A 26573-nucleotide genomic window follows, 5' to 3' on the forward strand; every position below is an offset into this window, starting at 1 on the left:
CAGTTGAATCGCAGTAGTGTTGTTTTTGTTAACTAAATCTAAAGCTATTAAAAACAGTCTTTGTCAATTCAAATAAAGGTGATAGGATATATATATATATATGTATATATATATATATATATATATATATATATATATATATATATAAACCGAAACAATAATTCAAAATTTTGCCATTAATTGAATTAATGACATTGAAAATTAATTACTAAAACTAAAACTGAAATAAAAATAAATTAAAGCTATATAGAAATATAAATAAACTATTTGCACATGGCAATATAATAATATAAATAATACACAAACTAAAACTAAAATAAAAATAAAAGGACATTCAGGAAAATTCAGAAATACTATAATAGTACATAAATAACACTAAAATAACACTGGGTCATAGATATTTTGGAGCAAATTCAACTGTCACAGTATATTAATATTGTGCCTGTTAATAAATTTCAGTTTGATTTTAAGGGCATTTCTAATTACTTTTGCATGATAAGCTATAGGGATGCATGAGCTCTGGTTATCAGTCAGTATGACAGAATTTTTAATTTAGACATGCTCTAAATGCTAAATGTTGACTCACTTCTTGGATCCAATGTAAAATCATTAGAGAAGCACTACTCTATTAAAGTGATCATAAAGCCCACCTGTGGGTTCACGGCACTTGGCATCGCGTAGGTAACGCAGGGCACACTCGTAGTCTCCCAGGTGGTAGAAGGCAATCCCAGCACGGTACATGGCCTTAAAGTGATCCTGCTGGTGTCCGAGTACCTTCAAACAGTATTCCTTAACCCGCTCATAATTCACCAGCTCCGACTGCAGCAAGCATGCTATAAAGAGAAAAGAGGAAGAGAAGGAGGGGAATTAGTATGGTTAAAAGGACAGGACAGGACAAAACAATAAAACAGCTAAAATGAATAAATCAATGAACAGCTAGGGAGAAGGGAGTAAAAATAGACATACTGGTCTACAAAACCCTGGTCTGATTGCTAAAGTAGAAAAAGGGACAGTGTGTTTTCTCGCGGTCATCAGTTGCACTGAAGGTCTGAGAGCAGCAGTTTTTGATGCTATTGGTCTCGGATAACCACATTAGCACAAAGTGAAGACCTAATTGCATCTTTTAGCCACTCTAGGCTCAGTGACACAGATGAAGTAATGGTTTTATCTGCTGTCTAATGAGAAAATAAACCAAATGAGACACATCCTAATCTAAAACTGCTGCTTAAAAGTGTTGGATGTGTCTGAAATGTGCATGCTTTATCGAAAAAAAAAAGGAGATTAATGTTTAAAGGTTTGTGTGTGTGTGTGTGTGTGTGTGTGTATATATATATATATATATATATATATATATATATATATATATATATATACGTATATATATATATATATATATATATACGTATATATATATATATATATATATATATATATATGTATATATATATATATATATATATATATATATATATATATATATATACGTATATATATATATATATATATATATATATATATATATATATATATATATACACATACGTATATATATATATATATATACAGTATAACATTTATTTAACATGCATATTTAGATTTAAATTAGTTTATGAGAAACACATGACTGTATGATGCTATAATACTTCCACTTTGACCAACCAGAAAACAGGATTTTGAAATATAATGGCTAAAGACAGATTATAATATGAAAATTTTATAATTCCATTTTTAATATTAATTGAATTCATTAAATATGGTTTTAAAAAAGCTGCTGCTAATTAGATGCATTGGCCCTGAAAGAACAGATGCACAGCAAATGAATTACTGAGGTGCCTGCTAGGCAGCTGATGTGTGTTGTCAAGCCCTCGTCCAATCAGGGTTATTTATTCCAAAAGCAGATGACATGGCTGGCCACTGATGGCAGGGGCTGGGAAACTCAATTTCATATTTCAATTTGAGCTCACTGGTTGTGGTGTATGGCTGGAATCTTCAAGCATTTAGGCCTGTCTGCAGTTCAATTCATCATTTAAGCTCTTGCATAAGCTCACTTCTCTGCAGTTTTCTAATAATGATCTGAATTCAACTCTTACATTTTCATGCTCCGGCTGAATGAAGGAATGAAGTAAGAGTGTAAGGTTGGTAAGAGTTTCTTTTTTTTTATCACTTAAACTCACCAATACTACATTCATTTATTTAATAAAAAATCCAGTAAAGCAGCAATATTGTAAAATATTATAACACTTTAAAATAACTGGTTTCTATGTTAATATGTTTGAAAAATGTGATGGCAAAGCTGGCCATTATTCCAGTCATTCAATCGTTCTAATATACTGATATGGTGCTCATTTCAAAGTTGTGCTCCTTAATATTTTCGTGGAAACCATGCTACATTTTTTTTCAGGATTATTTTTAATGAATCGTTTTTTTTTTGTTTGTTTGTTTTTATGTCTGTACTTTTAAGTATTAATAAAACAAATTAAAAAAAACATGCTGAATGGTATTGTAAATAAATATATTAATATTTATTATATAAAATTTGTATTTATATTTTATTTAATTCTGTTATTTAATGGATTTGTATTTATATGCTCTGTATTTATATATGCTGTTTAGGTTGTTTAAATCCAACTCTTAATTCTAACCATCATCAAACATCAAAATAAAGTGAAACCACAGTGAAAATCTGTGAGCCCACTGTATTTTCTATATTTGAGCTCGTTCAATACCTGTTTACTGCCTCAGTGCGGCACCAATCATGGCCCGGTCTGACTGGCAGAGGCCTGACCCCTGCCAAGGTCAATGTTGAGAGGCTGCTGACTACCACATATACTGACAAAAGCTGCTGCTTTATACTGACATCCTCCCTCTATCTGTTCCTATTACATGCCTCCAACAATCACTTGGCCTGTTGCTTACACCTCTGTGGAAGTCATGAGTCAGGGGTATCAGCACAAGGCAGGACGACGAAAAAAAGATCAGTCCACCACAAATTCAAACTCTCCAAGACAATTTCTCCCCACACACATTCTGCACAGCATTCAAAGTGTCCAAATGGCAGTAAATGAACACAACCATCTGTAAAAAATCACAAATAAATGAAAAATGAGTGACAGAACAATATATGTGCCAGGATGATTAATAAAGTTATATAACAAACTGGCCGATTAACAGAAAAGGTAGTTTCCCTTGTGACAGTTCCAAAATCTACCAACAGCTATATATATGCTAAGACAAATATATAAACAATATTAAATAATGATTGTTTTTGTACAATATTATCTCGACAAACAGAAAGGAATTCTGGAGGAACATGATGAGAACAAACTGCGTACTGCATGAAAAACTGTCAACCATCAAAGACAACCAGAAACCTTTGTATTCCTCATCATTATCAAAGCCCTTTGGTTTGTGGGCATGCTGGGAGAATGACGGCATAAAAACCAGAAAAGATCGCTGATAAAAGGAAGGCTGTGTGCTGCTGTACAGACACGAACTAAAGCAAACATCTGCAGACTGCTCAAACAGCTGTTTAGTCAGACATATAGTCAGTGGAGGAAAGGAAGAGAAAAAAACCCAACATAATGAAGGTTATAAAGACAGAGGGACCAACTAACAAGAGCAGAAGAGAGATAAACGATGATTAGATGACAAATGAAAAGCTGTGAGAGGAAACATTGAATCTAAACTAGTTCGTTAAAGCTGGAATTTCATTCAGACTAGAGTTTTGTAAAGGCTTCATCTCATGCAGCCTTTTTCATTTGTTATAATTTCCCTCCGGTTTCTCTTTTCTCCCTTTCCCCAATAAAATACTCACAAGATAACACTGTCTAAAATTTCAGGACACAAAAAGCCCCTTATAAATAGAAGAATTGTTCTGCAATACAACAACGTGTGGCGTTTGATTTGTATTGACTTTCCCTCTAAGATAATACAGCAATTTATTGACAGATTCATCTCCTGAAGTCATTTCATGCATCTTAACCGTGATCTCTGGTTTTGTGTGTTTAACTGGGTTGGCCCGTCTCATTTGGCCTGGGACGGGAGAGAGAGAAACTGCCTTTCAGCACACCACCCTCACGCTCATTGAGCGTCCTGTCCATCTTCATTCTGGGCAACTGGAACCCTGGCAAGCTCTCAGTGTATTCAGTTTCAGGCAATAATGGTCTAATGGCTCCTAACTCTTGTGATATCCTGATCTTTCTCTCTGGGCCTTTCTCTCTTTCCACAACACTCTGACGGATGCACACGCACAAACACACACAAATCCTACAGACTGATTCATCACACAAATGGATAAGGTGTGGCATTGTGGATACTGCACTTAAGTGTCTGCTGAGTGGCTCTATGAGGGTAATAATGATGCCATCACATATTAATGGACCCAATGCACTTTATGCTGCATCATAGTTGTATGAGATCATAACTGCTGAGAGCACAAAGAAAGCCAGAGCTGGTCATCGGAGCAGGGCAGAGACTAACAGGGTCCATCTTGAGATAAGGGGGCTTTTTTTTTTTAGATTTGTCACCCTTGATGAAGCTAAGAGCACAACAAATCTGCTCTGCTATGTATTGACAGAAACGTGTCAGTTCTTTTTCATGGTTCATTAGTTTTCAAAAGATTGATTTTTGTGCAAAGAACCCAAACGAATCCAAAAATGTTTTCACTCCATATTCATGTTTTTGGGTAAACTATCATTTGCATATTCAAACTTCAGTCTGTTATGAGACAAGGCAACCAACTGCATTGGCGTAAATTACAAAACTAAAATAATAATAATGAAAATATCCTAACACAATTAAAAATCTAAAAATAAAATGGGGTTAGTTTATGGGGTTAGTAATTTTTAGACTTTTTAAAGAGTTAAATGCTCATATTTATCAAGGATGTATTACACTGACCAAAAGTGAGAGTACATTTTGTTACAAGAAATTATGTTACAAGATTTCTATTTCAAATAAATGCTTTGTTATTTTTACTGTATTTTTTTTATCAAATAAATGCAACCTTGTTTAGCATAAGAGACTTCTTCCAAAAACTCTTTCCAACCCCACATTTCTGAAATATTATCATTAACATAAAAAACAAAACACATTTAATTAACATCATGAAGTTTGTTCTGTAAGCTTTCTTGAAATAAATAGCACATCATATGGATTACTTTTTACAGTATCTTTTTGGAGCTCAGCATAACTCACTCTATTCACTTTCATTATATGAAGAAGAGCAGTGTGAACATTCTTCTAAGAATCTTTTTTTAAGTTCCACAGAAGTTATAAAGTCATAGTGGTTTGGAACAAAAGGAAGTTGACTAAAATAGTGGCATAATGTTTATTTTTGGGAGAACTATCCCTTTAAGATGATTTTTGGAGATCACTGGATAGTTATCCTAAAACTGAACAGGTGCAGGGACAGCTGTTGTGTGTGTGTGTGTGTGTGTGTGTGTGTGTGTGTGTGTGTGTGTGTGAGAGAGAGAGATGACAAGCAATAGGTAGGTGTGACTAGCAAATGTTCAGAATTCCCCTCATATTTACACCTTCACATAAAAAAAAAACAAAAAGGTTTTTTTTCTCTTCTCTCAGAAAAGCTACCAGATACAAATGTTAGAAAGGAAGAGGAATTAGCAAACCTGGAAGAGAGCGGATAATTGTTTGTGAAGCGCACAGAATAGCAGAAAGGTGAGGCAGAGGGAGTGAGAACTTGAGGGCAAACGATTTCAAACGCCCTCCTCTAGGAACATCCATCTTCAGTGGACTGGATCACTCCCTCTCCCCTTTCTGCCCTCCTTATCATCTTCTCTCCCCTCTCTGTGCTATTTTTCTGTCCCTTTAGCTCTCTCACGGGTGCTGCTCTTCTGACAGGTGCAGGGCCGACAGCGTCAGGTAGGGAAGTGGAGCTAATTTAAAGTGGTGTTGGTTTGTGGTGATTACTCTCCTGTCACTCTGATGGTAATTAGTTCTCTTGATGCTTAATGGTTGATGCAGGGACCCATCGGTCTATATGACACCTCTCCTCCCTTACTCACCCGCACACTGACCTCATCATACCGTATATTATTCTGAATGAGAGGTGGGTGATATGGCAAAAATATCATATTATTCACAATGTTATCACGAATCGTCGTCATGTTGGTTTTACTACTTTGCAAGCTGTCTGAGCAGTACAGCCAAACTCATTTTCATATTTTAAAAACAAGCCTTAGGTAACAACATATAATTAAAAAAAAGAAATGGCAGATATTTAGGCCAAAGTGAGCAAAGATAAAAAATCTTTGTCATTATTTTATCTTTGTTATTATAAATAAGAACAAAGATGCATATTACAAACACACATAATGTACATTTACATTTAGTCATTTAGCAGATGCTTTTATCCAAAGCAATAGAACAAATGGGACAACAGAAGCAATCAAAACTAACAAAAGAGCAACAATATGTAAGTGCAAATGACAAGTCTTGGTTAGAGCAATGTAGTACACGCAAGGTTTATATAATATATATGTTTATACACACACACACACACAAAGAAAAACAAGCAGATAGAATAGAAAAAATAGAAAGTAGTGTTTTTTATATATAAAAAGAAGATAAATAAAGTAGAATTAACATAGAATAGAAAGTGCTAGAAGAGTAAGAGGGTCATTCCAAAGGAGGGAACAGTTAATGAAAGAGTCAGTGAAAGTGATTTTGTGCCTCTTTGAGATGGCACAATAATGTGCCGTTCACTTGCAGAACGCAATCTTCTAGGGCATATAACTCTGAAGTAATGAATTTAGGTAAAGGGGTGCAGAATGGTGGTAAACCAATGGTGGTTTTGTAGGCAAACATTAATGCCTTGAATTTTTTGTGACTGCACTGCAATAGTGCAGCCTGGACAGAACAAGAGCTTGAGGTTGTGCAGCATGTTCTGGAAAAAAGGGCCTTATCTTCCCAATGTTGTATAAAGAAAATCTGCAGGACCGGGCAGTTTTATCAATGTGGTCTGAGAAATCCAGCTTATCATCAATCACAACTCCAAGGTTTCTAGTTGTTTTTGAAAGGAGTTATGGTTGATGAGCCTAACTGAATGGTGAAATGTTGATAAAATGATGGGTTTGTTGAAACTACAAGCAGTTCTGTCTTAGCCAGGTTGAGTTGAAGGTGATGGTCCATCATCAAACAAGAAATGTCTATTAGACATGCTGAGATGCGAGCAGCTATTGTTGGATCATCAGGATGAAATGAGAGGTGAGAGCTGACTGTCATCAGCATAGCAGTGATATGAAAAGCCATGTTTCTGAATGACAAACTAGTGATGCTACGTAGACAGAGAAAAGAAGTGGTCCAAGAACTGAGCCCTGAGGCACCCCAGTAGCTAGATGTTGCGACGTGGACACCTCACCTCTCCAACATACCTTGAAGGACCTATCTGACTCAAACCACTGGCATGCGGTTCCTGAGATGCCCTCTGCCAACAGGGTTGACAGGAGGATCTGGTGTTTCAATGTATCAAAAGCAGAATACAGATCCAGCAAGATAAGTATAGAAGATCTGGAAGCCGCTCTTGCCAGTCCTAGGGGTTCAACAGCTGAGAGCAAGGTTGAATGCCCACTTCTGAAGCCATATTGGTTGCTGTCCAGGAGGTCGCTCTGTGTGACAAAGGCAGAGACTTGGTTGAACACAACTTGTTCAAGTGGTTTTGCAATGAAAGGTAGAAGGGAGACCGGTCTGAAGTTCTCTAAAAGAGTTGGGTTATGAGTGGGTTTCTGTGAGAGAGTTCAAAACAAATCAGTTTGTCATATCCGGTTCGCGAACGAATCATTCGATGTAACCGGATCTTTTTGAACTAGTTCACCAAATTGAACTGAATCGTTTGAAACGGTTCGCATCTCCAATACGCATTAATCCACAAATTACTTAAGCTGTTACCTTTTTTAATGTGGCTGACACTCCCTCTGAGTTCAAACAAACCAATATCCCGGAGTAATTCATGTTCTCAAACAGTACACTGACTGAACTGCTGTGAAGAGAGAACTGAAGATGAACACCGAGCTGAGCCAGATAATGACTTTTTTCACGAGTTAGTAACTGAATTACTCTATAATAAAAGTAACTTGTTACTAAGTAACCTTCTCTGTACCACAGTGGAATTGCAGTAATGTATTTGCCCATTGTGATGTTTTATAGATAGTAGCATCAATAAAATTATCAGTTATTTAATGATTTGAACTGTTTATTGTAGTATAGTTGTGTAATGATAAAAACTCCATAATCATCGGGAAGAAGGAGGCTGGAACCAGCGGACAATCAAAATGAAACTTTAATTACAAAATAAACACAAAACAGCGTATCAGCCCCTCACGGACGACTGATGCGCACAAAAAAAAAACCAAAACATAAAATAAAGCCCAGGCCTGGTCCTCTCTCCTACGTCACTGTCGTCACTCCGGTGTTATATCCCTCCATCTCCTCCGTGAGACTCGAGACCGGTGGGTTGAGCAGGTGTCGTCACAAATGAAATGGGTCACAAATGATTATTGCGCACTATACTGCCCCCTTTTGCAGCGCTGTGCTTTCATTCCTCCATAAAAACCAGATTTCACTTGCAAATCATTAAAATCATGTACTGTGACTTTTGGAAAATGGGACGTGCTTGATTTATAGAAGTATATTTATTCATGTTTTTAAAAGCGTGAAAGCGTGAAAGAGAACTTGCGCTGCTACTTAGGAAGACATGAAAATAATCTTTTAGCTCAAGGTGCACGCCTAAATGATCAAATACATGCAAAAATGTGTCAAAATGCAGCGCTTAGTGATTAATTATGTATACCTTTGTCCGTCAAGTAATAAATTAACATAAAGAGTTGAGAATGAAAATAACCGTGTAACAGTAAATTACATCCGTTCGGATCTTAAAGTGATGGTGGGATATTTTCCTGCTGTGACTGTGTGCTTATTAATCAAACAACAAAAGACTAATTCAAAATCACACACTGCTGTTGAGTGAAGGATTTTTTTAGCTTTAAGAAACAAAACGTTTCATTCTTATGCTGTGTTCACACCAAACGCGAATAGAGCATCTGGCGCGAATGAGTTCGAAGTTAAGTCATTGCAAAGGAACGTTTAATACTTTTTATTAAAAGGCGCCTGAAATATTTTTAAAACTACATTTCATGACACAATAACAGTAATATTTAGAAAATTATCAGAATAAAAATGGCGGTTGAAAATGCTCCGTGAACTCCGTGAAGCCCCCCCATGACGCGAATTCGCATCTGTTGTGAAGTTAATTTGATGCTTTATTCGCGTTTGGTGTGAACACAAACAGGGTTTTTTCTTGTTTTTTTATAACATGTTAGTGGTATATCTTTTACTTGGATGTTATAAGCTGCAATGAGTAAATACAGCTGGATCAAACAAAAAAATCACCTGTCTTTCATCAATGTACCACAAAATGTGATTATTTGTGTGAGTGGGGAGGGGGGGGGGGTCTTTTCTATATCCACTGTAAAAGTTACTTTGAAAAATCAGGCTTCCGTAGTATTTTTATCAAAGTCAACAAAGCGCATGTCAGAACAGCACACAAATTCAATGTTTAACCGCCAAGGCTTTAAAGCACATGCAAATAATGTCCTTTTGTGATTGCGTCTCCCATGTTTGTAATTCAACCGCTGAGTTAAGATTTGAAGTGAATGTATGGCATTGTACAGTATATTGAGTAGGAGATGCTAGAACTGCAACTGATAGAATGTGTGAGATCAAAAACCGTGATATTGCACACCCCTATTCTGAACAAGAAACAAACTTTGAAATTTGACTCTACTAGACAGACAGACAGATAGAACAGACAAACAAATGAACAATAGACAGACAGACAGACAGGTTTCTATCCTTTGAATTCAAATTCCAACTCGTGAATTTCCAGAAGGACTTGTAAAAAAAGAAAAAGAAAAGGAAGTTTTAGTACTACATAACACCCAACCCCATCCTCCTCTCAATGTGATTTAGTGATCTAGTTTATCTAGTTTCATCTAGTCAGCGTAAGCAACCATATGACATTACGTGGTAATATGTTCACAGTTTACAGTGCAATGATAAACACATGACTCATGTCATTCAATTTAGCATGATGCATTTGTTTGTTTACTCATTTTGTCACATTAAATCAATATCATATGAAACAGCAGTATAAGCTTTCCTCTTCATGCAGTTTTTAATAAGGTAGTCGCTCAGCCCTTAGCGAACAAAACATATCACCCTCCAACAGCAAGCTGTAACAAACTGCTTTAAAGGTGACAATAGCTTGTCTCTGAATAGTTTAGCAGCGGATGTGCTTGAGTTGGTTTTCAGTCTTATTTAACAAGGCTGAGGGACCCTGAGCTCACATGTATAATTCAAACATTAGTTATTGCTAAATGCTAGTTCCTCTCCCCTGCTCTGAAGACTGTTAATAATGGCCTTGTCAGTCAGCGCACTGTGGCTTGAAGGACGTTAAGAGGAAGGCTGCCCTAAATCACGAGGCCCCGAGACTTAACAGCTCTCTTTCTACCCATCCCTCCCTCCCTCCTCCCCTCCCAGCTTCTCATCTTTAGCTCACTATTTCTGATTAGGAGTAAATGACCTATTCATATTGTCTGAATTTCATTTCCGTTCCAAGTTGGGTATCTGTGAGATCACTTTACCCTTCTTCATTCTTCTACAAATTTTCATTCATCTTCCTTATCACAGTCTTTGTCTTTGTTCTTATACTATTCCCATTTTCCATGAATGTAATACGTTCCATGCAAAACAGGCATAGTACCTGACAGATTTCACTGAAACAAGTGTCCTGAGAAATCATATCTGTTTCTGAGACAGCATCAAGGCTCTATGAACAGCAAATAAAGAGTGATTGTATAATCAACCAGATGTTTTACAACAATGCTCGCCTTGGTTCTGGAAGTATTTGTTTCAATACATTTTTCCAATAGAAAAAAGTATAAAAAAAAGTATGCTCCAATCCTTGGAGCTCATAGTAGGTCTGACTTTTTTTTTTTTTACATTATCATTAAAAATCAATTACGCTGTGGAGAAAATGAATAGGATTGTTAGTTCTGGAACTCAGCTGTTGTAGTCTATACAGTGTAATCAGAATATATCATATATATTATAATTTTGCAAATTCAGAATAAATCCCAACTAGAACAGAATGCAGCTGTAGTTCCATTCATTTCATCATTAACGCTTTCAAAAGATTCCTCAATATAGGGTTTTACATCATGATCAAAATCAATTAGTGTAGATAGAACCTTATTGTTTTTTAAATAAGAAGTCCCATAATGTACACATCTATCACATAATGTATATACTTGACACAGAATAAGAATATGTGAATAACTCAATTTTGAAAAAAAAAAAAAAAAAATGTCAGATAGAACCTTATAATTCCAAGGGGACGAAATTATGATTTGAAGCAAAAAAAAGTATATGAAAATTGGATAAGAACACAAGTGTACAAGGCAGATAAAGCATTACGGTAAAACATCCCAAAGTCAGTTGATTTTAAGTATAAAATACAATATGTAAAATGTAACATATAAATAAACAAACAAAAACGAATTAAATAAATAAATAAAAAGAGAGGGTAGAGAGACTCATTGTATCATATGCAACGCTTCAGTTTTGCAAAGTTTTTTTTTGTTGTTGTTGTTGTTGCTGTTCACATTTCCATGTTAGCAATAACTTCTCTGATTGGTGGAGCTGTATTCAGGATTATGGGTAATGTGGTTCTCTACCTATAATTAGCATAGTAAATGAACGTGATTTTTATTTTTATTTTTTATCAAAACTGAAGCTTATACCTTAACAATCACTTAATCTCAGAGTTGCCAGTCTGTGTTGTGCCTAATGGTTAGAGAGTCGGACTCCCAATCGAAAGGTTGTGAGTTCGAGTCCCGGGCCGGCAGGAATTGTGGGTGGGGGGTACAGTTCTCTCTCCACCTTCAATACCATGACTTAGGTGCCCTTGAGCAAGGCAACGAACCCCCAACTGCTCCCCGGGCGCTGCAGCATAAATGGCTGCCCACTGCTCCGGATGTGTGTTCACTGCTCTGTGTGTGTCCACTTTGGATGGGTTAAATGCAGAGCACAAATTCTGAGTATGGGTCACCATACTTGGCTGAATGTCACGTCACTTTCACTTTTTCTCCCAGAAGAGGTGGGGTTTGGAAGGACTGAAGACTGAAGTGATACTGATTGCTGGAGTGGGTGATGGTGAAGCCTGCAGTCATGCTATGAACACTGAGCTGTTTATTAAAGGGACTTGATGAGGCCCACTCACCATATTTTGCCTACCACCCCCTTCCCCCTCTTGTCTCTCCCTCTGACCATCTGTAATCACAGAACAACAGCCTTGTTCACCACACTATGCACATGTACGCCAGGGGAGCTGACAGCATACAGTTTTGTTCAAAATAATAGCAGTACAATGTGACTAACCAGAATAATCAAGGTTTTTAGTATATTTTTTATTGCTACGTGGCAAACAAGTTACCAGTAGGTTCAGTAGATTGTCAGAAAACAAACAAGACCCAGCATTCATGATATGCACGCTCTTAAGGCTGTGCAATTGGGCAATTAGTTGAAAGGGGTGTGTTCAAAAAAATAGCAGTGTCTACCTTTGACTGTACAAACTCAAAACTATTTTGTACAAACATTTTTTTTTTTCTGGGATTTAGCAATCCTGTGAATCACTAAACTAATATTTAGTTGTACGACCACAGTTTTTTAAAACTGCTTGACATCTGTGTGGCATGGAGTCAACCAACTTGTGGCACCTCTCAGCTGTTATTCCACTCCATGATTCTTTAACAACATTCCACAATTCATTCACATTTCTTGGTTTTGCTTCAGAAACAGCATTTTTGATATCACCCCACAAGTTCTCAATTGGATCAAGGTCTGGAGATTGGGCTGGCCACTCCATAACATTAATTTTGTTGGTTTGGAACCAAGACTTTGCCCGTTTGCTAGTGTGTTTTGGGTCATTGTCTTGTTGAAACAACCATTTCAAGGGCATGTCCTCTTCAGCATAGGGCAACATGACCTCTTCAAGTATTTTAACATATGCAAACTGATCCATGATCCCTGGTATGCGATAAATAGGCCCAACACCATAGTAGGAGAAACATGCCCATATCATGATGCTTGCACCTCCATGCTTCACTGTCTTCACTGTGTACTGTGGCTTGAATTCAGAGTTTGGGGGTCGTCTCACAAACTGCCTGTGGCCCTTGGACCCAAAAAGAACAATTTTACTCTCATCAGTCCACAAAATGTTCCTCCATTTCTCTTTAGGCCAGTTGATGTGTTCTTTGGCAAATTGTAACCTCTTCTGCACATGCCTTTTTTTTAACAGAGGGACTTTGCGGGGTATTCTTGAAAATAGATTAGCTTCACACAGACGTCTTCTAACTGTCACAGTACTTACAGGTAACTCCAGACTGTCTTTGATCATCCTGGAGGTGATCATTGGCTGAGCCTTTGCCATTCTGGTTATTCTTCTATCCATTTTGATGGTTGTCTTCCGTTTTCTTCCACGTCTCTCTGGTTTTGCTCTCCATTTTAAGGCATTGGAGATCATTTTAGCTGAACAGCCTATCATTTTTTGCACCTCTTTATAGGTTTTCCCCTCTCTAATCAACTTTTTAATCAAAGTACGCTGTTCTTCTGAACAATGTCTTGAACGACCCATTTTCCTCAGCTTTCAAATGCATGTTCAACAAGTGTTGGCTTCATCCTTAAATAGGGGCCACCTGATTCACACCTGTTTCTTCACAAAATTGATGACCTCAGTGATTGAATGCCACACTGCTATTTTTTTGAACACACCCCTTTCAACTAATTCAACTAATTGCCCAATTGCACAGCCTTAAGAGCGTGCATATCATGAATGCTGGGTCTCATTTGTTTTCTGAGAATCTACTGAACCTACTGGTAACTTGTTTGCCACGTAGCAATAAAAAAATATACGAAAAACCTTGATTATTCTGGTTAGTCACATTGTACTGCTATTATTTTGAACAATACTGTATATGACTTCGCAGTTTCTAAACCTAATAAGAAAAAAACAACCATCTAAGATCCTTATTTTACAGGAAATCACTGCAACTATTGACATCTCTAGTTGACAAAATACACATTTTGCAGGTGTTTGCATTAAATAGTCTTTTACCGCTCTGGAAAATTGACCAAAATATTGATGACTCATATTCTCCACAGGGGTGTATAAAATTTTTTGCCCATTGGGGCATGTGAAAATGCTAAGAATGTGTTCTCCATCTTAATTATAAATAAAAAAGGAACTTGCCTCTGATCTAATGCTGCACCAGACAATGTACAGACTGCAATGTTTCCCTCTTCTTCCCTCACAGTCATCAATGTTCACGGTCTTATCTGCATGGATTACCCAACAGTGCAACATGGATTGCGGAGAGAAAAAGGCTAGATTACTCAGTCAGACCTGCTTGCAAGCTGCAGAACCTCAGCAGAGAGTGAACCGTTGAGCATGTTTAAGAGGAGAGGATGAAATATTAATGGGGTATCCCTGCAGCTCTCTCCCATAATGCCCTCAAACACCATACGCACATGCTAACAGTAATCAAACCATCTCTGTATGGACACTTGATCACTTGCCTGTGGTTTAAAATGTGCAGTGATTGTTCATATACAGTACATATATACACTCACTAAAGGATTATTAGGAACACCGTACTAATACTGTGTTTGACCCCCTTTCGCCTTCAGAACTGCCTTAATTCTACATGCCATTGATTCAACAAGCTGCTGAAAGCATTCTTTAGAAATGTTGGCCCATATTGATAGTATAGCATCTTGCAGTTGATGGAGATTTGTGGGATGCACATCCAGGGCACGAAGCTCCCGTTCCACCACATCCCAAAGATGCTCTATTGGGTTGAGATCTGTGGACTGAGGGGGCCATTTTAGTTCAGTGAACTCAATGTCATGTTCAAGAAACCAATTTGAAATGATTCGAGGTTTGTGACATGGTCTATTATCCTGCTGGAAGTAGCCATCGGAGGATGGGTACATGGTGGTCATAAAGTGATGGACATGGTCAGAAACAATGCTCAGGTAGGCCGTGGCATTTAAACGATGCCCAATTGGCACTAAGGGGCCCAAAGTGTGCCAAGAAAACATCCCCCACACCATTACACCACCACCACCAGCCTGCACAGTGGTAACAAGGCATGATGGATCCATCTTCTCATTCTGTTTACGCCAAATTCTGACTCTACCATCTGAATGTCTCAACAGAAATCGAGACTCATCAGACCAGGCAACTTTTTTTAGTCTTCAACTGTCCAATTTTGGTGAGCTCGTGCAAATTGTAGCTTCTTTTTCCTATTTGTAGTGGAGATGAGTGGTACCCGGTGGGGTCTTCTGCTGTTGTAGCTTCTCAAATGCTTTGCTGCATACCTCGGTTGTAACAGGGGATTTTTTCAGTCAAAGTTGCTCTTCAATCAGCTTGAATCAGTCAGCCCATTCTCCTCTGACCTCTAGCATCAGCAAGGCATTTTTCGCCCACAGGACTGCCACATACTGGATGTTTTTCCCTTTTCACACCATTCTTTTTAAACACTAGAAATGGTTGTGCGTGAAAATCCCAGTAACTGAGCAGATTGTGAAATACTCACACCGGCCCGTCTGCCACCAACACCTTGCCACGCTCAAAGTTGCTTAAATCACCTTTCTTTCCCATTCTGACATTCAGTTTGGAGTTCAGGAGATTTTCTTGACCAGGATCACACCTCTAAATGCATTGAAGCAACTGCCATGTGATTGGTTGATTAGATAATTGCATTAATGAGAAATTGAACAAATATTCTAATAATCCTTTATGTGAGTATATATGTATATATATATATATATATGTATATATATATATATATATATATATATATATATATATATTCCGTGATTGAATTTTGATGCTGAGTCTAGAGGATGATGAGCAGACTGCAGCCGTTGGAGCCCTTAAGCGATGCACTTAGCAGCCAAGGTTTCAGTAAACCATTATGACTGTATGGAAACATCACTGATGTTACTCCACATAGACACGGGCATTAACAGAGACTTGATGAATATGCATAACAGTGGAAAGAGCTAGATGATATGGATCCTTAGAGAGGTAACTTAATACTTTTCCTTTATAATGTTTTTTTGGGGGGATAAACCTTTCCAAAATGCTTAAAGTGCTCAACTCTGGGGGTTGTACAACATTTTGTACACTGCAAAATAATATGAAATAATGCAAAAATAAAAATAAAAATAAATAATACAAATTAATTAATTAATTAAATAAACAAATTAAAATCTTAATCAGGATTTTTGCGAAAATATTAATATATATTATAAATATAAATAACATTTTTATAAATGCAAAGATGGGTGAGAGAGTAGGATCCAGGTGCACAGTAATTATTAAAATAATGGCAAAAATACAAAACAATACAAGAACCAGGAAACGAGGAACAGACCTGGGGCTGCTTATGAGACATCCATGAAGGAACAACACCAGAGAACGGTTCAAACACAAGGGCTATATACACAAGGGTCAGGTGAAAAACAAGACACATCTGGGAATCACAGGAAACTAATCAAAAATAAAACTACAAAGGACTTCAACTTAAAAGTCTTCAACATAAAAATAATATATATATATATATTATTCTTGAAGTATGTTTTATTATTTGTTTTCTCCCCATCACTGGTAAAAAATAAAAAAAACAGATGATACCAGTATTAATTTTATATATATATATATACACATACAAAAAAACAAACAAAGGCAGTACCATTTCAAAAGGTGCTATGTCTGTAAGCACAATTTAGTTTTTTAATATGTACACTTTAGGTACTAATATGCATCTTTTGAAGTAGATCACAGGGATGTTTTCACTTGGACATCTCCAGGCGGGAAACGTGTTGTGTTGCTGGCCCATAGTGCCGACTGTCCCTGAATGACTCTGCATCCTAGAAATGGCCAATGGTGCATCAGCAGTAACAACAACCATGCCCCCCTCCCCCACAGCGGTCGTGCACATCTCACACTCAGAGGACAAACACAACCAGACGACAACAGCTTTTGCTTTTCGTCTGAGCAGGTGAACATCTGATCCTTCACTAAAACAGCATAATTACACTTCTGTTAACAACACTGTTGACAATTCAAGCAGCAGGAACTATAACCATCCTGTATGTTCACTGCTACGTAGACTCAAGTACAAATAAATGGCTGTTTTTCTGTAAATGTTTTGTTGAGGTGACATATCTAAGAATTAATAGAGAAGTTCTCAGGAACATCGTGCTGACTAGCTTCCAATGAATATTCTTGGTGCTACAATGCACTTGGCAGTTTGGATTACAGTGAGTGACATCTTGTCAAGTCCACTATAAACAGCTATAGACCACAGCAACTTTATACACTGAAAGAATAGTTCACCCAGTTTTGTCATTTTTGGCACTACTGGTCCTCACCTCATGGAATGCAAAAGGTAGTGTAGGTTGGGAAGATGCTGTTTGACCCCAACATCCTCTCATGGAAAATTGTAACTATACTATTTTATGTTTTGGAGAACTGGTGACAATTTCACATGAATTTGTGCAATCTAATTTGTATGATTTCATACAATCTGCTTGCACCAACCACTGAAGGTTAGATTTAGGGGTGGACATTTTTTTTTAATATAAAAATTGTATGTTTTCATACAACTCAAATCAACCAAATTGCAACAATGTGCCAAAGCACAAAAACAAACTTTCATAAGATTGGGTTGTGTTCTACATGCATTCATAGTAAATGAGGACGGAAGCATTTAAGCTTCAAAAAGAACATAAATTACTATAACAATATCGCAAAAGTTGTCTTTGCGAATCATCCACTATATTCCAAGTCTTCTGAAGCCATAAGGTTATTGTTTTTTATTTATTTTTATAAGAAACAGACTGAAATTTAAGTTGTTATATTACCTAAATCTTTTGTATGAACCACTTATATGATTTATTTATTTGATTATAATCCTTTTTGAAGCCCAGTTACTCATTGTAATTGCATGGAAAATAGCAAACCGTAGAATTGTACTGTAAAGCTAATAAAATCAGAGGAAAAACAGGTATACAACTTTGAAAACCATACAACGAGGTGAATAAATGATTATAGAGAATAAAAATAGATCTTTCTTTTTTTGTTCTGATATCAAAAGATTTTTTACATCAACCATTAATTCACCCACACCAGTTTCAGCATACATTTCTTCATTTTTTTAGGAACAGCCTGTTTCTCGCTGGAATAAGAATGCAAAACCAGACTTTTCCAGGGTTTTCATTTTAAATCCTGCACACAAAGGCTGCATCTGGAGCTGTGTGCTGCTGTAAACATCACTTCAACCATCTGGAGCTCTAACCTACTCTATTTAAAACGCATTCACACATAAACATGTGCAAGCACACATGCAGGGCTTTCAGGTGCAGAGCTTCCCCCAAAACAACGGCACTGCATAAGAAAAAGCATTCCAGATTAAAATGCATCATCACAGAGAAAAAATGTTATTGAGGATGAGAGAATTTTCTTTCTTTCTTTCTTTTTGAACTATCTCTTTAATTTCAGGCACTACGGCAGCTTCTACATCACGCCACTAAACTGTTTACAATAAGTCCTTTGCACAGAAGTGTTTCAGGTCAAGAGAAATCTTAAGTGGCCCTTCGAGAGATTGTGTTGATGCACCGGGGTAGCCTTCCTCTCTCCCTCTTGCAAACAGGCATCAGTACATGACTCAGCATCATAACACATTGCCTGTTTTTGTATTGCATATTGCTTATTTATTCATATAACAGTCTCTCGCCAAAGATGAGCTGCTTGTGATGTCACTACATATTAAGGCTGAGCACATTAATGATTATTAGCTTGTGCTGATGTAAACTTACTAGACCACAAAGTGAAATTGTATTATTTATAATATTCTTCACCTTGATTTTTAGTTGTGTGGTCTGTGGAAGTTCCACACTGATTTGCCATTTAGATATAATATCAAGCCAGTTTTATTTCACTCAGATATTTTTGATATTATCTTTCAATACTAATTAATAATTATTCCATAGACTGAGTAGCAGAGCTCATCTCTGTGATGTCAAAACTCAAATATCAGCTATCTGACATCAAGATCAGGTCAGATCATTCAAATAAAGTTGCCAGAAGCCCACTGGTTGCTTATACATAGATGAAATTTTGCTCTTCTGAAGTCAACGTTGGACAAGCAAACAAACAAACAAACAAACAAACAAACAAAAAAATCTAGAAATATGCTTTCAAAGCAAGCCAGCAAAATTACACATTTTAATATTAGCCGAGGTTGACTAAAGTGCTCCTATTCCTCCCCTAACTGCCTTTATTGCAGTGACTGCAGTTCTTATGGATGAATTCTTGGCTTTGGTGGTTTTTCCACATCTTCTTACCATGAAAAACATGTTCAGGTTCTACAGACCTAGAAAATGTAAGCAGACATGCATTCTCTCCACATATCCACTGACACACACACATACACACTGCCAGACCTCCTCTGATCCAGTACTTTATGATCTCTCTCATTTTCTCCTCCATCTCCTCAGGCCGTGGCAGAGTGCTATAACATAATACAGTGTACTGTACAGTAAGTAAAGCATGTGCCCAGAGGAACCCTATGGTGATGCCATGCCATCTGCGGACCTGGCACCAGCTGCCTCTGATGGCCAACCACCACGATAATTAACAAAGACACCTCATCCATCACGCTTCTTCTACTCTTCACCTTTTATTCAAAACTAAAGCACATCAGCAAGTCTTCTGGACAGAGAGTGAAAAACGTCCTTAATATCTCTTTCCTTTTTAAGCATTTGGCTCTTGGGACTGTGATAAGAACGTTTCCTTGAGTTGATGAATGTAATGCAACCCCTATCTGGACACTCCAGAGTCAGCCAGGGCTCTTGGAGAGAGAGAGAAAAGTTAAAGAGAGAAGGTCTTGATTTCATTTTAATACGGCCTCTTCTAATTGGACATCAGGGTTGAGAAATTCATTGACTGTCACTGGCTAGTGTAATGAGAGAACATAAGGTCAGCAAGTGTTATATAGACACATGATTCACCTGATTTCCCCCAAGCCTTGTGTTAACAAGAACGATCTAGCATTTATATTTAAAAAGTAATAATAATAAAAAATATGAATCACACTATTAAAGGGATAGTTCACCCAATAACCAAAATTATGTCATTAATAACTCACCCTCATGTGTTTCAAACCAGTAAGACCTCAATTTATCTTCGAACACAATTTAAGATATTTTAGATTTAGTCTGAGAGCTCTCAGTCCCTCCACTGAAACTAAGGTCGATTCACATAACTAGTAGGAACGTGATAATACGTTGTGGCCACAAGATATTAAAGGTACAGGTTGTAGGACCTGCCACTAGAGAGTGCACTACCAAAACAATAACAATCGCGTGGTTTTATGATGCTAAGAATGAGTGTGGAATGATGGGATTTGGTGACTTCTACCCATCCGCTGATGGCAATCAATCAGACGGAAAGATAAATCATGGATTTAATGTGAGTTCAACGATTTGCGCGAGTAGATTACATACAAAGTCAATGCAAAGATGCGATCAGACTATGGATCAGACACGTCCTCGCGTGGGTCTAGAGACGTGATGCCCTGTTGATTGTTGATTGTTATAATAGCATACGTTTTCTGTAAAGATACGAATCAAAAAAACTCACCTGTCGAGTAAAACACAAGCGAGATCGGCATCTCTTTCTAGTTGATGTTTGCCGCGAAGCTACTTCCGCGTTTGTCCACGTCATGTGGTTTCTATGTCAGTAAAGGCGGTAACAAAGGGTAACTAACGTCATTGACAGGCGACTGCACTGCCCAGTGTCACTGTTTAGAATGGGAATTTTCTCATGATTTACCATAGTAGTTGAAAATATTAGCGATATTATTAGTAATCAGCTGGACAAAATATATAACACTAGCATAGTGGTTTTTGGATATTTTACTGCAAATATCTTCAAATATCACATCCTTATTAGTGATGTGTCATTCTTGAACGATTCGTTCATTTTGAACGAATCTTTAATGTGACTCGGGAAGAACAAGTCATCTAGGGGGGTGATTCGTTCAGTCGCGCATGCGCAATGTTATATTGGTTCTGTTCCTCAGTAGTAATTCACCTGTCAGTCAATGCAGTCTTGAGCCGGAAAGAGAATTGATTACTGTACTTTTTGGACTACAAGTCGCACCTGAGTATAAGTCGCATCAGTCCAAAAATACATAATGATGAGGAAAAAAACATATATAAGTCACACTGGACTATAAGTTGCATTCATTTAGAACCAAGAACCAAGAGAAAACATTACGGTCTACAGCCGCGAGAGGGCGCTCTATGTTTTCAGTGGTAGACTACAGGAGCACTGAGCTGCATAGAGCGCCCTCTCGCGGCTGTAGATGGTAATGTTTTCTTTTGGTTCATTTCTCTCGGTTCGTGTCAAATTAATTTTGATAAATAAGTCACACCTGACTATAAGTCACAGGACCAGCCAAACTATGAAAAAAAGTGTGACTTATAGTCCAGAAAATACGGTAGTTCATTGTCGGGCCTCTCTGGTTTTTGACTCGTTCCTTAATCATGTGAGAGCCCCAAACGTTAATCCAATGTAGTCTGAGCCGGAAAGAGAATTGATTAGTTCATAGTTCTGGTCTATCAGGTTTCTGACTCGTTACATAATCACGTGACATGACCCATACACTAAACCAATGCACTCTTGAGCCGGAAAGAGAATTGATTAGTTCATCTTTCGGGTCTTTGGGTTGTTTGTTCTTTTGACACGTGATGTGACAACATTGGCTAGAGCAATTAGTTAATTTACAACCTTCCTTACAAATGGGTGCATAGTACTTTTTTTATTATAATTATTGGTTGTGCTTTAAATTTTGTTTGTATAATGGCTAAATCACTTTGATAAAGAAGATATTTTTTCTGTTTGTTTGTTTTTTATTTTAACTTTATTTAACTTAATATTATTTTTATATTAACCCTAATGCCTTGGCTATCAGACTTTATTATGTGCGATAGTCAGCATTCAAATGGAGTTTATCATAAATTAATGTTACATAAAACGCATAATATAAAATAGGCCTCCAAGAAAACATTTGTATCCATCCTAAAGTCTTGTAAGTCCATTAACTGGTCATCTTTTTCCCATAATATGTGTATATTATTATTATTATCATTAGACTATTATTATTGGTTTTATTTAATATTTGTTTATATACATTTTTTGCTTCATTTTTTGTTAATAATAGCCTACTGTAAATGCTGGACATGTCAATAAAGCTTTGATTATGCTGACTGGAATTTTTGATGGAATTCATTTTAAATTAATATATATTTCATTTTTATTTTGGCTAATTAACAGACCATAATTATAAATACTATAGTGTTTCACTGAGGAATTAATCATTCACGTTGTTTCATTTCTAAATGAAAACACAACACGCTCATTTATCATCACACATGGGCATAAATACAATTATAGGTTTGTTTCTGTAGAATCATGTGAAACTTGAGACCGGAGTAATGGCTGCTGAAAATTCAGCTTGGCCATTAATATAATAAATTACGTTTTATTATAAATATTTTAAAAAAGAAAAAATATATTTTAAATTATAATTACATTTCATAACATTACAGTTTTTACTGTATTTTGAACAAATAATTGAAGTCTTGTGAGCGTAAGAGACTTATTTTAATATAACTGAATCCAAACTTATGCAATTTGGCTTTTCAAGGAAATCTATCTTTTTTTAAATATGCTTTGATTGATTTATTTTATTTTACTTGAAACGTGATAAGAATACAGATTGAAATGAAAATGTGTCGAAACATGAGCTTGATAAAAGCTCAAGAGCTGGGTTTGTGAGTAATGCAAAAATAAATAGCATATCCAAACAGCTTCATTCTGTTTGCATTAGTATTATTTTCCAAGCTATCTCTGATAATACAGCTTGAAATGCGCTAAAATTACATAGTGTTGATTCCATTTCACAGTGATTTCACAAGCTCACAGTTTGAGCGCTTATATATGGCACTGCCTCGAATGAACTGTGGTGCTGATATAAATCACAACACATTAAACAAACGCACACACTCTTCCCACCATACACTACTGAAGAGCATGTTAGTCTAATGAATACTGTTTGGGGAGTAGATGATGTAAACTAAAAGCTATATGATACTGTGTACATTACTATTCATATTTTCCATCTTCCGTTTTATGACAGGGTATGCAAGGTTAAAAAGTAACCAACAGCTAGTGTAGGTGTGTGCTGAAAAGAGTTTCTCTGTATCTTGCATAACTGCACTACCAAAAAAAGTTTCAACCGATGTAGGCATAACCCACTTTGAAATGCTGTCCTGTCCTCTTGGAAATGCACCGCTGAGACATGGTATTATGAATAAGGATGGCAAATACACTATTCATCTTCTTGCTGTTCAGACACAATTAGGTAATTGTACTTGTCATGTGTATTTCTTGATTTTTGTTTATCATTTAAACAATACAAAAGGTTTTTGCCTATATTTCCTTGCAAGCTAGCTCTCATAATATCTCTTTGCTCAGCCGTTTCATGGTTTGATATCTTCCTTTTTCAGTTTAGCTTCAGACGTAGCGTATTGTATGGTCTCTTGGACCTGTCAAGTCTAACTTATGACACCTTGCTGAGCCAAGACTTGGTGTGTTTGCTAGAGACGACTCAGCAGGCTTTGTAAAAGAGTGCTGCAGAAGTTGCTGTGGCTGGCTGAAGTTGAACAATACAGATGGAAGGCCTGGCCTTGTCAGAACAAACCCAGTTTAGAAGGCACTTTCTTTCACACACGCACACACACACACACACACACACACACACAGCATCATTCAGATTTGCAGATTGCACAGTAAGGGTATTCTACTGACCCCCGCCCCCAATGTCATGTGATTGTTGAAAACACAAGGCCATGTAGGCACCTTACAGCAAGCAGTTTTTTGCATCTAAAATCAGTTGTATTATGGATCAAGGATTGTACTGTGACAATACATCACCAGATGAGAAATTACCATTAAATATACTGCACATGACATCTAAAGTCATCCAAACAAAGTAGGAGAAATTTCAAGACATACAAACCATGACAACAGCTCGCAATCTCACGTCTCTTTTTAAAAGAAAGTACAATTGACAAAAGCTGGATGAAACGCAAAACTCCTTCTGCATCTTACATGCATCTCAACCCTCAGAGGCCCTAAACACTGTAACTATAAAATGCATTATATGTAGGCATTTATGTAAGTTCTCTATATATTTCCAGCTCACCCTCATCATCATGACTGCAGGAGGACAAACAAAGGAAGGTGACTGTGGGAAGGAACTCAAACAAATGGAAATTTGGCAGTGGTGGTGGGTGAAATTTTCAATTTTCTCTCTTTCACGCCTTAATGCTTCCCCCAGAGGGCCTGAAGTGTTTGCCACATTTGTGACATTCAAGCCAAACCTCAAATCGACCACCGTGTGAGACCACCAGAGACATCAAGGGCCATGAACACCAGGCATCACCCCCATCCAGATCAAGCAGATGTGCATGATTATTAACCAATATTCTTCCAGTGAGCAAACACAGCTGGCATCTGTGATCCTTTTTTATGTTATCCCCTGTTATATACAACTAAACTAACAGTGTTTATGTCAAATGGCATTTGGGAAACAATTGGTCTATAATCACATAGGGTTTGTAATTTAAAGACTGAAAATGCAATAAAAGATTGTATTGACTACATAGAGCCATAATAAAATGATACTCATTAGACTATGATTTAGAAGCCATATCATGATTTTGTTTGCTTCGTGTTTAATATTCCCATAAGCTTCAATTTTGAAGCTGTTGTGTTTCAAAACAAGCTAACACATTTCTACAAAGACTACAAATACAACAATAAAATTAGTTCATGTGCATTACAAATCTAACATTTGTTGTAGTTTTTTTTAATTAAAAAAACAATGGTTAGGGGAAAGTATATTTGAGTAGTGTTAAAAACACGCTATCCCCCCCCCCCCCCCCCCCCCCCCCAAAAAAAAAAAAAAAAAAAAAAACAGATATTGAAAAATCAACCCAAACTAATTCCTGATAGAATCCGTCTCGAACGCGATTATTCTATTTCGGGTTTACTACAAACTTAAACCAGATATTTGTTGTAACTGTTTATAGAAGCTTTCGGCTGTTTCCTCGGTCTCACCTGTCAGGCTGTCGTAGCATTCGATCTCGGTGCTCTCCACCGCTCGCTGCTGCTCTTCTGTCAGCTTGGCCGCGGCTTGGTTCAGGAGGTTCACCTCGGAACCGGTGGTCCCATCGACGACATGGATCCCTTTCAACTGCAGTAGCGCCCTGTGATATTTCCCAATTGCTTCCCGGATTTTTTTCTCCTTGTAGCACCGGTGACCCTCCAGTTTGAAGTCGATCGCTTTCTGTATTTTCGCCTCCATCTCCATCTCCGCGCCGCCGACGCGATACCCTCCACCTCCGCCGCCGACGTCCCCACCCGCTGCCGCCGCCAGACTCCGGCCCCCAGCCTCCGGATAGCTTTTTAAGCTCTTGATCGAGTGCTGCTTCGCTTCCATCTCACTCAGGAAGCCATGCTGTTCCAACACGGATGCCTGTGTTCTCTTTAAGGGCTGGAGCAGCGTGCTGTGCATAAAGGATGCGAGCCAAACGGGAGCCGAAAAACAGAAGCGCGAACGGATACTAGAGGATCTTAATTCAACACTAAAGATTCCCGATTATTAAAACGCGTTAACAGAGACAAAAAAAAAAAAAACATAAACAAATAGGTGATCGCGGTTGTCTCTCGGTGACCAGCACGCCTTTGCACAGAGGTGATGCTGGAGCAAGGTCTCTTGCCGCCGGCGAAAGCAGCTTCAGCACCACAGACAGCGCCAGCGAGCACTAACGCGTGGCATTATGGGAAGAAATCAATCGTGAGACGATTTCAATGCTGCTAGTGGATCACGATTTACATTAAAGAGGAGCGATAAATCTGCAAACGCAGTAAAGCCAAATATGAATAAAAAACGCAAAGGCTGGTCATCTTTACGTCATTACGCAATTGTGCAACACTGTGTGGAATTCCTTTGGGGAAATTCAGCTTATCTGGTAGATGTGTTTTGGAACATCGTAGCAGGTCTAAGATGGCAATTAGCTGGTTGATCAGCTACTAGGTAAAAAAAAAAAAAAATCTTACCCCCTTTGAGATGATATGACCAACTGGTAACTGATTTTATTATTTTATTTTTGCTGGTTCACAAAGGTCTGCTAGTTCAAATCCGCTGAGACCAGGACAGGACAAAAAGACATGCATGAAGCATGTGAAATGTGTCCTTAAATTAGCTTCCAGATCAAAGTGGAAATAGTCTCCCTGGGAGCTTGAATGATTAATTTTCCCAGAGCTAAAACTGAAAAAATTAATTTGCTTAAAACGG

The 26573-nt window shown here is 37.4% G+C and overlaps 1 protein-coding gene across 1 annotated transcript in view; it reads right to left on the reverse strand.

Moving 5' to 3' along the window:
* Positions 1–26173, reverse strand: part of LOC127933877 (tetratricopeptide repeat protein 9A-like) — a 29914-nt gene extending 3741 nt beyond the window's left edge. The window contains exons 1-2 of the mRNA XM_052530926.1: positions 25334–26173; positions 651–833 (exon numbers count right to left, since the gene is read on the reverse strand). Of these exons, the coding sequence (XP_052386886.1) occupies positions 651–833; positions 25334–25790 (640 nt within the window). The 5' untranslated portion in view covers positions 25791–26173. The remainder of the gene's footprint in view (positions 1–650; positions 834–25333) is intronic.
* Between the last annotated feature and the right edge of the window lie 400 nt (positions 26174–26573).

This window comes from Carassius gibelio, chromosome A18, assembly GCF_023724105.1.
Source record: "Carassius gibelio isolate Cgi1373 ecotype wild population from Czech Republic chromosome A18, carGib1.2-hapl.c, whole genome shotgun sequence".
Taxonomy (NCBI): Eukaryota; Metazoa; Chordata; class Actinopteri; order Cypriniformes; family Cyprinidae; genus Carassius; species Carassius gibelio.